Source organism: Balaenoptera acutorostrata, chromosome 14 (genome assembly GCF_949987535.1).
Source record: "Balaenoptera acutorostrata chromosome 14, mBalAcu1.1, whole genome shotgun sequence".
Lineage (NCBI taxonomy): Eukaryota > Metazoa > Chordata > Mammalia > Artiodactyla > Balaenopteridae > Balaenoptera > Balaenoptera acutorostrata.
In genome coordinates, this window is record NC_080077.1 from 39,484,399 (window position 1) to 39,498,281 (window position 13,883).

The 13,883-nt window shown below is 33.4% G+C and overlaps 1 protein-coding gene across 13 annotated transcripts in view; it reads left to right on the forward strand.

The window, feature by feature from the left end:
* TRDN (triadin) overlaps positions 1-13,883 on the forward strand; it is a 367,278-nt gene that overhangs the window by 325,029 nt on the left and 28,366 nt on the right. For 11 of the 13 annotated variants that reach the window (XM_057527820.1, XM_057527823.1, XM_057527818.1 and 8 more), the window contains 8 exons: positions 4,517-4,543; positions 4,973-5,002; positions 6,565-6,594; positions 7,714-7,740; positions 8,125-8,172; positions 9,841-9,888; positions 11,138-11,155; positions 13,183-13,227. In XM_057527820.1, coding sequence (XP_057383803.1) covers positions 4,517-4,543; positions 4,973-5,002; positions 6,565-6,594; positions 7,714-7,740; positions 8,125-8,172; positions 9,841-9,888; positions 11,138-11,155; positions 13,183-13,227 — 273 coding nt within the window. Of the gene's footprint in view, positions 1-4,516; positions 4,544-4,972; positions 5,003-6,564; positions 6,595-7,713; positions 7,741-8,124; positions 8,173-9,840; positions 9,889-11,133; positions 11,156-13,182; positions 13,228-13,883 lie in introns of all 13 variants that reach the window. The other 2 variants (XR_009005184.1, XM_057527815.1) reach the window with 2 other exon arrangements.

Here is a 13,883-nt window from a genome sequence, read left to right on the forward strand (position 1 = left end):
TGGTTCTCAAATTTCAACATGTGTCAGATATACCTGGTGGGCTGGCCCATGCCTAGAGTTTATGATTCTGAAGGTCAGGGATGGGGCTAAGAATTTACATTTTTAAGTTCCCAGGTGATGCTGCTGTTTGAGAACTACTGCCTTAGCAGAATTCTCCTCCAACAAACATTCTACACTTGTCCTTATGCTTATTGCAGCCTAAATATGGACCTTAGGAAATATATAGTCTTAGACCATGTATAAACAGACATTTACATGCACTTTATTCATTCATATATCTGCAGATATGTTTGCCTGTGAAGTTTCATCGGATTTTAAACTGATATTATATACTCTCATAACTGAATGTATGAGATCATGAAACTAGGAATATAAAAGAGCTAAAGAATATCTAGGACCGACATTAGCAAGATGGTGATATAGGAATGTCCAATGTTCATTTCCTCCCAAGACATATCAATTTGAACAACTCTTTGCACATGAAAATACCTTCACAAGAGTCAGGGATTCCAGGTGAGGTCTTAAAACACCTGGATGAAGCAAAGAAATAAGTAAAGACACACTGAGGAGAGTAGGGAAAATAGATCTGCATTCCTGCCATTCCCCTTCCCCAAGCCCAGGCAGCCCAGCTCAGAAAAAGACACCATCCTCATGGGAGAAGGAGAGTGAAGTGAGCACCCAACTTCACCACAGACCCCAGAGCTAGTCTGAATACTAAATGGGATTTAACCAGATGAAGAAGGAGGAAGAATGTTCTAGACAGAGAGATAAACATTTAAGACATCCCAGAAGAAAAAGAGACCTTAAGATGGTTTTTAGAAATACAATACTTCAGTATAACTTGAACATAGAGCACAAAATAGTACAGAAGAGGGTGATGAGATATGAAACAATTAGATTCATCAGTAGCCTTATAGAGCAGGCAGAGGCAGCTGGAGTTAATAAAGGCAGTACGTGATTTACACTGAGATATGATATCTGAAATAACCAGACAGGCATCCTAGAAAATCTCTCTGGCTTCAGAATTGAGAGAACGATGGAAAAAAGCCTGTGTTTGCATGACCAGTTTGGATGTTCTTGGTAATTTCAAAGAGAAACAGTGGTGGATTGGATTAAAGTATTGTATTGTTTCCTAGGGCTGTGGTAACAATGCCAGAAAATGAGTGGCTTAAAACATAAAATTATTCTCTCACAGTTCTTTAGACCAGAAGTCCAAAATCAAGGTTTAGGCAGGACTATGTTCTCTTTGAGGGTTCTGGAAGAGAATCTGTTCCATGCCTTTCTCTCAGCTTCTGGTCTTGCTGGAAATTCTTGGTGTTCCTTGGCTTCTAGGTGAATCATTCCAATCTCTGCCTTTGTCATCACATGGTATTCTCCCTGTATCTTCACATCATCTTCCCTCTATGCATGTCCATTTCTGTGTCTCTTCTCCTCCTTTTATAGGGACACCAGTCATACTGGGTTAGGGCCCAGCCTAATGACTTCATGTAACCTAATTATATCTGCAAAGACCCTATTTCCAAATAAGGTCACATTTATGTGGTACTGAGTATTAGGACTGCAACATTTCTTATAGGGGGACACATTAAAACCATAGCACAGAATACAGGAAAACAGCAGAATAATTAGACAGTTGTTAGAGGACTGCAATTGAAATTGAACTTGGAAATAAGTATATATGGGAGGGCACATGAAGAACCAGCTCTGAAACCCAGATTTCATTATTGAACAGCTTTGTGGGAATAGATAGTTGTCCAGTATCTATCACAACCTGATTGTAGGAATTAGCAGAACTTTTAAGTCAAGATTTTCTTAACCTGGTTGGGTTTGAAGAGCATAATTGAACATCCTTATATTTGTACACAATTTGTGTGTGTGTGTGTGTGTGTGTGTGTGTGTGTCCTCTTATTGAACTGTGCTTGGTCCATGTTGAGAGCAGTAGGTAGAGTCCTATGAAAACTGTTACATAATTAGGGTAGGGATATTGTTGAAGATGTTATCTGCTACATTATACTGCATTATAGTTTTTTTTTTTTCTGAGAATCCATAAAACAAATTTATCTCAGGTAATATTACCAAGAATTGTTTTGCTTCTCTTAAACAGCTTATTTGCTTACAACTTAAAACAGTGTGAATTGTATAACTGATTGCACATTTTATCTTTGTCTGGGTACCAGAGAGCTGAGAGGTGAATAGTCATGTCAAGTCAAAGAAAGCCTGTAGTAATTTTAACATTTTTTTGTGTTCTAATGTAATTTCTGAATTCACATATTCTCCTACATTCATTGACTCAACTTCTCCATTTATTTACCTTCTCTTGTTTTCATTAATTATTTCATTTATTTATCTAATGAACAAACAATAATTGAGTGCCTATCACGTAACTATGTATTGCACCAGCTCTCTGGATTCAATGATGGATAAACATGATCTCTGTTCTCAAATATCTCACAGTCTAGAAGGGAAGGTATTCACTTAAGTTAATATTTACAGTATATTGTGAATAAGATATCAAAAAACAATGATCAAGATATCAAAAAAATAATGTTGGCACATAAAGGGGAAAAGTTTTCCAACCATATCAGAAAATGCTTTCTGAGGAAGAGATAGCTGAGCCCTAAATAGAAATTAGCCAAATGAAAAGTGAAGGGAAGAAAACTCTGATAAAAAAAGAATCAAGAAATAAAAATCTCTACATAAATGGCGAGATATTCTATGTTTGTGAAGTAGAAGATTCAACATTAAGATGTCAGTTCTACCCAACTTGATCTATAGATACAATGTAATTTCCATCAGAATCTCAGCAAGTTATTTTGTGGATGTTGACTAAGTGATTCTAAAGTTTACATGGATTGGGAAAACACCCAGAATAGCCAACACAAAACTGAAAAAAAAAGAAAGCTGGAGGACTGACACTACCCAACTTCAACACTTACTATAAACTGCTACAGTATTATTACTATTTCTTTCTCTGCCTTAAGTAGTTTTGTTGTGCGCATAGGCTGGCAGTGCTCATCTGAAGACTTGAGGGAGCCTTCCACAAATTCCCCAAACTTTTTTTAATCTTTTTTTCTCCCTCTTTCTAATCTCTTTAGCTTCCTACTTTATATTACTCTGACCACTGATCTCTAGCTATCTTGGTCTCTCAAGACTCCCAGTTCGATCTCATCAAATCAGCTCTATTCCTGCATTAACAGCCTGCAGTTCTCTCAAGGAATTAAGCTGGGATAATCATAGAGCACACCTCATTTGTTTTTCATTACTTAAAAATCACTGTCCTTTATTGTCTGATGTCCAATATCTTTAAAACCATGTTTTATATAGTTTTTTCTATTTCCTATAGTTTCAAGTGTGAAAACTAATCAAGTGCTTGCTATTTTATTTAGCTAAAAGTGAAAGTCACTAGGACACTTTTGACAATGAAGAGGATAGTATAAATGTTTATCTTATTACAGTAGAGTATGTTATGTAGATCCTTCCCAGAAGCCAAATGAATAGGAATTTAAAAAGAAGAAAGTGATCAACATAGTTACGTATGTTCATTGATACTGGAAAGTAAGGGGGAATTAGTGACCAGAGATGCCTGATAAATATAATGTTGGGAATAGAAGCTAGATGATAGTGAATTAATGATTAAATGGGAGTCAATAAATGGAAAAAACAAGTAAAGGTAACATTCTTAAGAATTATAGTAGAGCAGTTATGGAAAGGTATTGGATGTTATTAATAAAGGAATTCAGAATCAAAGAAAGGTGCTTTGTTTACTGTTAAAATCTTTGTTGAGATAAAAAAGAAAGAAAGTTAAAATTTACTGTGGATAGGGCAGATGTTGGCAAACCATGGCCTGCAGACTGGCCACCAGCTTCTGTAAGTAAAGTTTTATTGGAACACAGCAATTTCCATTCATTCACATAATGCTTATGGCTGCTCTGTGCTACAACAACAGAGCTGAATAATTGCGACAGAGATCATATGGCTCCAAAGTCAAAAAATATATATATCTGAACTTTCACAGAAAATTTGCCAACCCCTGAACTAGGAATCCAATATGCAATAAAAGCATATGGTATATTTTGGGTCATCAAGAATTCCAGATTCAGCAGCAGTCGCTAGTTAATATATTATACTGGGACAGATAACATGTTGATAATGTTAATGGAAATGAAAGCAGTAGTCTTGAATTTTTCATCTTGGATAATGAAAGGCTAAAAGTAATTCTCAAAATAAAATTGTATGTTCCATCTTAACATTAGATTAAACAGTTAACATTGCACAAGAGTTTGTGAGCAAATTTTTTAATGGTGCAATGAAATTAAACTGTTATTGTTTTAAATGATTTTTCAATTAGTAACTTGGCTTGGACATTAAATTACATATCCTGTAAAAATTTCAATAAAGAAAGATGGTTGGGGTCTATAGTGTTTGATTTTCAAATATATAATATTCTACCATATACAATGTTGATCCAATAACAGTGGAATGACTCAGTTTTTAATAATTTTTAAACTTTTTCTAGGCAAAGAAGTCAAGCCCAGGTCTCCACGTATGTTATACATGCCAAAAACAAAAAACAAATCTTAAATGCCTGCTTTACTCATCCTCTGATTCTATTGTTGAGTGTTTTGCATAAAGTCAAAGGCTTAACTATTTTGTGCAGATAATGTGCTGGTTATCTTACTTGTGTTTCTGAGAATTTGCTATGCTGATATTTTCCTTTATCCTTCTTTCACTGGGTATGATTTCATTAACTTCTCATTAAAAATCTTAGTTCATGTTTCCAATTTTTCTCAAAAATTCTTATTGTGATTGATAATGAGGAACCTTTACTTGTGTGTGTATTAATCTGCTGCAATCATAAGAAGAAAGTTAATATGGAAGATTAAAGAACAATAATATGTAACAGAAATATGCATGAGTACAGGAAATAAATACTTTCATATAATCGTTATTACTAATGTTTACTCATTTTTAGAGCCACAAATAAAAAAAGAAGATAAGCCAGGTATGTACATTTCATTCCATATTTATAATGAATAGCATACTTTTTTGCAAATGTGTTCTAGTGCAAATATTATACTAAAATTTTATTCTTGAACAACTTTTTAAAATAAAACAAATGTAACATATGTTTATCTATACTACCTGTTCCTAGAAAAAAAACCTATTTACAAAGTGAAACCGCTGAGAAATTTATATAGTTCAGAAGAAACAAATGACTATTTTTCGCTGATTACTATAGAACACAGGCATTCTGTCAGAAGAAAAGCTGCCCACACTCTTCTATTTTTTGGGGGCTCCTGAGTCAGATGAACATTTCTGAGGGCCATAGCAGGCAGCAGTTTTTTAAAAGAAAACACAGCAATGATTTTCAAAACAGTTAAAATTTTGATTCATATGTCTCCCAACTGTATTGGTGTTATGGGGCTGCTGTAATAAAATACCAGAAACTAGGTGGCTAAAAACAACAGAAATTTATTCTCTCACAGTTCTGGAAACTAGACATTCGAAATCAAAGTGTCAGCAGGGCATGTTTCCCTTGTAAGGTGTAGGGAAGAATCCTTCCTTGCCTCTTTTGGCTTCTGGTGTTTGTGAGCAGTCCTTGGTGTTCCTAGGCTTGAAGAGGCATCTCTCTAATCTCAGCCTCTGTCATCACATGAACCTCTTCTCCCATTGTCTTTATCTCTGTATCTTTTCTCTTCTTTAAGGACACCAGTCCTACTGGATTAAGGATCCTCTCTACCCCCATATAACCACACCTTAACTATTATAGCTTAAAACAACAAAAATTGATTTTTTCACAGTTCTAGAGGATGGAAGTCCAAAGTCAAGATAGAAGCAGAGCCACACTCCCTTTGAAACCTGTAGAGGACAATGTTTCCTTATCTCTTCTAGCTTCTGGTGTTTGTCAGCAGTCCTTGGTGTTCCTTGGCTTGTAGTTGGCTCACTCCAACCTCTGCCTCCATCATTACACAGCCATCTTCTCTGGTGTGTCTCTATCTGTGTCTTTTTTCTTCTTCTTATAAGGACACCAGTCAGATTGGATTAAGGGCCCACCCTACTCCAGTATGGCCTCATTTTACCTTAACTAATCACATCTGCAAATAATCCTATTTCCAAATAAGGTCACATTCTGAGTTATTTTCTATTAGGACTTCAAATATTTTTTTGTGGCACACAATTCAAGCCATAACACGGTCTAAATTTCTGAATCACAATTACATATATTTAAGAAAAACTCTTCCAACTCCTATCATCAAGTCATTTATCTTATGTGGACATTAGGACTATTCTCCACAACAATAATCTTGAGAAAAACAGAAAATTCAGGTTGAAATCCATTAGCAGTAGCAATAACTTAGTGACAGACAAGTACATATCATGATTTTAACTACTGTGTGTTTAGTAGTCCAGTACTGACAAGCCAGTAGGAAACTAAAATAATTTTTACTAAAATTCTGCTTTTTCAAATTATGGTAAATGAAATAAAATATGTCCAAAAATGAATTTGTGCTCTAGTTTATTTTTTCAGATTTAAAAATTTCTATCTTTTGTTTTCCCCTTCAGAGTCACAAGTTAAAAAGGAAGCAAAACCAGGTAACAATATTTTTATTCTTAGTTACAGAGCTAATGTTGCTGTTATTTTAGTACTAAAAAAGGCTTACTACCCACCAATGGGGAGTTACACAGAGTCTCCCAGATCCTCATTATTTTCCCTACTCCATTGCCCAATATGGTTTCACAGTACTGGATTAGGTGAGAATGGGGATATTCCATAGGCAAAAACATCTAGAATATGGCTTTAAATGAACCTCAGCAGAGACTCCAGGTTTCAGGAGACATTTCCTGTAGTTCTTCAAAGCCTAGTATAATCATGTTTAATCTGTGGGTTTATTTTTGATAACACACCAGAGTTATAAAATCATGAAATCATAGGCTACTGCGATTCGAAGGGAAAGAGGACAAGAACTTACCAAGCATCTGCTAGAGCTGAGGAATAGCGTAAGATTCCATTTTCATCCCATCACTAGGAGAGACATGCAACATGACAATTATTACCCATATTTCATATCTGTGGAAACAGTTCAATTGTTCAATTGTTCACAGTTCAGAGATTGTCCCAGACTAACAATCATTTTATTAAGAGGCAACATTGATCTAAAATAAGGGCAATCTTTCCAAGTTTACACTGCTATTTAATGTGTAAGTCCTAGTTCTGGTACCAACTAGTTACTCACCTGAGGCAAGTCAACAAAACCCTCAGGCTCTATGGATGCTATTTCTTCATTATAAAAAATTATGTAGCAGGATTCTTAAATAAAAACAAATTCAAGAATCCAAGTCTAGATGTATATACAATACTATCTTATTCCTTTAATTCTTACCAGAGCTTACCTGACAACTGATCATAAGCTTGAGTCTAGTTTTTCTTGTAAATAATGTGTCTTTTTAATGTATCAAGGCTTAAAAATGCCTAACTACTATCTTATTATTTATTTTCCTGAGTACATTTATTTGCTGCAGATGAGTATGTGTTACCAGATATGAACACTTTGCATTTTACCTCTTTTTTTTTTTTAATCAGAAACCCAATACCATTTAAAACTTCTATTTAGGCCTAGTAATATTTAAAACTTTCATTTATTATTATTAAATGCAACAATTTTGCAGGTGATTTAATTGAAATTTTTATAATTATGAATGTTTATTTTCTAGCTTCATCCGAAAAAGCTCAAATACACAGTATGTATCTTAATTTTATCTATAAAGTTGATATAGAATTTTTACAAAAAACTTAAATATCTTTAATAATATATATTTGCAATCTATGCCTCAGTATTTATACTTTATTACAGGCTATGCTTTGGAAATTATAGGTGCTTAAATGTAAATAAGAATTCTTTGTATATTGTTTTCATGCAACCAAAACCTTTAAGTTTTTTATTTAAACTACATGAAATGAAATGAAAATTAAGGAACGGTTTTTCTCCATGAACACATTTGTAAAAATCTGTCAATTTCTTTCTACTAAACAAAACACTGGACCATGTCACAGAGAAAATACGCCATATGTTAATTTATAAAGCTTCTAAATATATGAAAAGATTTTCTTTTTGTTATTTTCAGAACAAGACATAGTGAAACCAGAAAAGACTGTTTCTCATGGTAAACCAGGTATTTTGCAGGTGTTACTTGTACAATAGTATCAAATTGTCTCTCAATGTTCTAGTTTTAACAGGATGATGAGCTTAGAGTCAAATCTAAAGTTATTAAGGATGATTCATAGTTCATGCTGAGAACTTGACCCGCCAGATATAACTACATAGCTCGTGATCCTTCCCATCAGAGACTTAGCTTAGCACAAAGACCATCTTTGCCAGCATTCAGATGAATGGTCTCTATATTTCATTTTGTTTTGATCTGTTTGGGGCAAGACATCACTAGAAAACTTGTAATTCAGAATGGCTCATTCAAACATGATCATCTTGAATTCCAAAAATCCCAAGAAAAGGAAATCAATATTTCCTCCTGCTTCCCTTCATCCTTCCTTCTTCCCTTCATCTTCTTATTCCTGGTCCTACATTTTGTAGAAAGTAGAGGTAAGCCAATGGGCTTTGCTCATAAGGAGAAATAGAGAAATTACCAAGACTAGCTTAATAATTAGTTTTTATTTAAGAATAGAAACTTTATTTAAATTTTAATTTGAGCCAATTAAATATGGATTTAAATTTGAGGTTGTGTCAAGCCCCAGTTGTTCTGTAGAATATTGTCCTGTATTGTTTCCCTGATGTTGTGAATATAGTTAGGCCAGAATCTTTACAAAGGTAAAAGCATACTTTCTTTAAACGTATCTTAGGAAGCTTTTTGCTTATATTTTTAAAATTTTACTTTAGACAATCTGTTTTCAATGGATTTGAGTCAGTTTGATTTTACTTGTTTATGCTTTAAAGACTATGAGACACCAACAACAGAAACCATAGAAATAAATAAAGCAGAACCAGACTATGGGGAGGTGAGAAAAGCAGTCTGTATTGACATAAGCAAAACTTTAGAAACAACTCCTGATATAATGAATAGTAAACCCTGTTACTTTCTTTTCTGTCCTAAATATCAACCATTTTTGAGGTGAAATACTGAGAGGAGAGAGTTTAGTCTCCGAGTGTATAACAAAGGCATTGCCCTCTAGCCACATCTTTCTTTTATTTCAGTGATCACATTCATACTCTAAATTCTGTTTCCCAGTGAAACTTTCTAATTAGGATATTTGACTAACTGATTCATTCTCACTGCTGAATACTTGAAAAGTTTAATTTTATATAGAATAATTTTACTAATCCCTCTACTTTGACCCAAATCTATTTGACTATGTCTACAAAAACATACAACACAGAAGACATCCCATAAATGCACCACCTTTGCCCTTCCCCAGCTTTGCGACATAAAAACTTGGGTTCCCAGGCTAATCCTGGGTTCTCAGGGAGGTATCTTGCTCAAGAAAGATAAAAAATTGTTTCTTCCTATTCTTATTCAATAATGAAAAGGGAATACATGTTTTATGTGTACTTCAGTGTAGATAAATACAGTGAAATACAGTGAAGGCAAAGGATAGAGTATACTTTTGTTAGGGGTTAGGGGACCATTTGAATTAGGAAAACTTTTATGGCAAGAAAGCTGCAAAGGACAAAAGATATCACTTGCTGTTTTACTGAGAAAACAGCTAAGTTTGTCTCAGTATTGGTGTTATTTCAAAGGAAATACAAAATATCAAGGTTGAAATGTGTCACTGTTTTGTACTGATACATTTAAATTTTCCACTTGTGTTAATATTTTTTCTTATCACAGATGAAAAAGTTGTCAAGCAGGCAAAAGCTATCACAATAGAAAAAACAGGTAAATGTGCTATTTTAGATTTTTCTTCTATGTATCAGTTTTATGTTATGTTGGCACACACCCACACGTGCACAAACACAGACACACACCTTTACTGAAGTATGTGCACTCTTAGTGCCATAAAGTCTAAGATTCTTGATTCTTGTAAATAACTAAAAGTTATACTCAGTAAAAATTAACAGTGGAAAACTAGAGTGACATACTTTATTTTTTTAAAGTATGATTGACCTAAGCTTACAGATAATTCACAAGGAAATTTATGTCATGCATTGATTATCATGTACTATTTTTAGGTGTTTAATCTCATTTTCAAAACACATTTCCTCAAATTTTAAAATCACAGAAATCTGAAACGGTCTGCTGTTCATGTATTAGATGGAATAATTTCCATTCATGAGAGCTCCGCAGAGACTTATATGACTATGTAACTTTTTAAAATCTGCCTTGAAGAATGATCAACAGAACATATAATATCAAAGCAAAAATATCAAACCATCATTTCATGTGAGAAAAAAAAGGAGTGTACACACTCTTGAAATTCTGAAGTTCTTTCCTAAAAGGATGAACAAAATTAAGTCTCCATCTCAACTGACATCTTGAAACACTGTATCTCCTCCATTTGATCCCAAGATGGAAATCCTACCTACCTCCGCCATGAATGGAGTCCCATTTCTTACTAAAAATCATTCCAAAGGAAAAGGCCTGTGAAGTAATTTCTTTCTTTTAACTGAGATAATCATGATAGTCGGGATTTGAATACAGTTCTCAGAGGAAAATATAATAGATTTCAGGAGATAACTAATTATTTATAGAAATTATAGACTATATTTCATGAGTAAGAAACCCTATTTTCACATTACCCCATACAACCGTTGTACTCTACTCCAGTCATTGCCTAAGCTCATAATTTTAGTTAACATTCCTCTAATTTGCACCCTAAAGTGTTAAGCATCTCACTTAGTTATATGGGAATTTGGAGATTATGAAGAAACTAGCGCAATGTATTTGTGTCCCAAATATATATTGTTTCAAATTTTACATAAAATTTTGTGCATCTTAGGTTTTCAATAAGCAGTGTGTTTAATGTATTTGCTGACAGTGAAAAAATAGTGTTCAGAGAGAATGGATTAAGCTTAAGATAAGATGAGAACTTAAAATGAAGAAGGAATAAATACAAATGCTAAAGAGTTATTTTTTTTCCATGGTTTGTATTCATCATATGCCATTTGCTTTCTTTCATTCTCCACAGTCAAACCCAAACCAACAAGTAAGAGATGAAAATAAAATCTGGAAAGTATCGCTTGGCCATTTTAACTTTAACAATTTGCTCAGTTTTTTTTCCCAATTGTTATTTTTAGCATTGCCCAAGGCTAAAGTACCTCTATAGGTGATAAATGAACGTTATTGCTACAGCTTTGATTTAACATCTTTATCTTTCACTACTAATTAATAATTCAGTATAATTATACAGAAGAAATCTTTGGAAGTTGTAACACTATTATTAATACTAAAAGAGTGAGTCCATACAGGCTATAAAATAACACTAAGAAGTTAGGGTAAATGGGCAATCTTTTAAACATACATAATGAATAACAAAGGAAAATGAAATGATATACAATTTTTGGTGTTATGAACCACATACTGTTTTTAATTTGTTTCCTATAAGCAGCATTAATTATATGGTAGGTAGTTTTTGGTATTAATGTTATTCATAATTTTATGAATTATAAACGTTTTGCCATTTGTTTATTAAAATCATGGAATTTTCTCATGAGTATAGATTTTAAAGATTGTCCATTTTATTGTTCAGGAGTCATACAGATGTTACCAGTGTAGAGAGTTTAAAAGGTGACTGTTGGGCTCAGAAAAGTGTGAATATTTGCCCATTGTCACAGGTAGTAAATATGTCCAAAACTGTGTCAAAATTGTGATATTGGTTCATACATATATTTGTGAAACAGAGGCTTGGGTGAAGATATGAGTGGCTTTTGTCAAATAGTCTCTGGTTCATGTATGAAAAATGAATTGACAAGGTCCAAAGATGAATTTGGTGAGACCAGTTAGGAGGTCATATTAGTGATTCAGGAGATATGGCAAAATATATGGAGCCTAAAAAGAACATAGTCACCTCTCAGAACCTATTGCATGTATTTTAAATATATATTTTATATTATTTTTACTTTAATTTATTATACTTTTGCAGTGTTATTATGACAGTTTAATAATTTGAATATTGGCTTCTTTTATTGTGCATGCTTATTTAACACTAAAATTTATACAACTTAAGTTCATGGAAGTTCATTCTTGAATGCTATCAATCCCTAATTTACAAATATCCAATTAAATTTTATGACAACATAGATCCCACATCTCCCCACTTACTTCATTGTTGGTGCAAGATGATGGGGAGGAAATAGTAGTGCTTTCAGAGAATCTCCAAATTCAGGATAAGGGAAGGAAAGGACAGGTAAACCAGAATAGTTCAGGAGGACTAAACCTGGAAGTGATTAGTAAGAACTAACACTTGGCAGTGATCTGCTGTATTTCCAAATATTCTCAACTCCATTCAAAATATCCTACCCTACATAGCTTTATTTGAAATTCCACTTTTGGTGAAAGAGAGAGATCTAAAATTTACTTTAATTCAAATATTTTTCAAAGGGCTGAGAAGAACATCAATTCCACATTTTGATTACAGTTGTCATGTCCTAGATTTACTTGAGATTCATCTGTGAGAGTTCTAACTGAACCTAAAAAGAAAGAGTGTTCCAGAAAAATGAAAATACAAAGTGTTGCACTTTCTGGAATAAGGCAAGTCTAGGTTACATTTTCAACAAGAAACTAATGACTAGCACCAAATTGCTTCTGACCAGCACCAAATTGCTTCTGATGTGGCAAGAAAGGAAGTAGGAGTCAGAAAGGTAAAAAGGGAGCTTGTAAAATGCCAGAGGCAAATGTATTCTGGTTTGAAATATCCTCAAAGAATGATTCAACCTTCAGCAAAGAACGAAAAATCCTCTTATTATTATTCTCCTTTTTGTCATATTCTATTTTCTTCTTATACCACATGGCCCTAAGAGGGCTAGCGCCTTTGAAGTATCTTACAGAATGTCCTGAGAATGAACCTGACCTTGTTTATGATGTGTTTCTATGGCAATATGCTTTCTGTGTTCCAAGTTACATGCAAATGACTTTGGAGGCATGCTGAGGATCACCTGCAAATATGTAAATACTAAATCGCTTGCTATGCAAACAACCTACAGAATGTCAGTTAATTTTGATTTCTCTCTCTAGAAAAAGCTGAACATCAAGAAAAAGAATCTCCATCTATAAAAACAGGTGTTTTTGCCTTTCTGGTTTATATTCTTTCCTAATTCACTATTTTTATTAAATTTGAAAATTAAAGCAAAACATATAAGTACCTTTCATTTTATTTCCTGGTAATTTTTAGTCTTGTGGTTTTGTGGTAGAATCTAGTTTATCTGATATAAGGGCTGTGGTAGTGCTGGTAAACATTTTGCTAGATATTATAACCAATATATATGGATTGCTAAACATTCTATTATAATACAGCAGTATTAACAAAATAGTATTTGCCTTCACGGTTCATAAGTCCCTTCCAAAATATTCAGTATTTCACTGATGTCAATATTAATATCATTTATCATACTGGTAATGTTGATTCACTGTTGATATACTGTAAAATATCCTATCAAATTGCACATATAACATTTCACTGAAAACTAATCACGAATTTCAACTTGGTTTAATTGCTTAAAATAGAAGTTATCCCATTCTATAATAGCTTAATACTTTTAAATCTATTATTCAATTTTAAAAATATATAATACTTGGCATGGTTCAACACTAAGGCATATAGGAGGCTAACTGTAAAAATATCCCTCCCTCTCCTCTTTTTTCCTATTCTACCAGTTCCCATTCCCAAAATATCCAAAAATGTCTGATAGGTAATCATTGTTATTTTTTTAATGTCT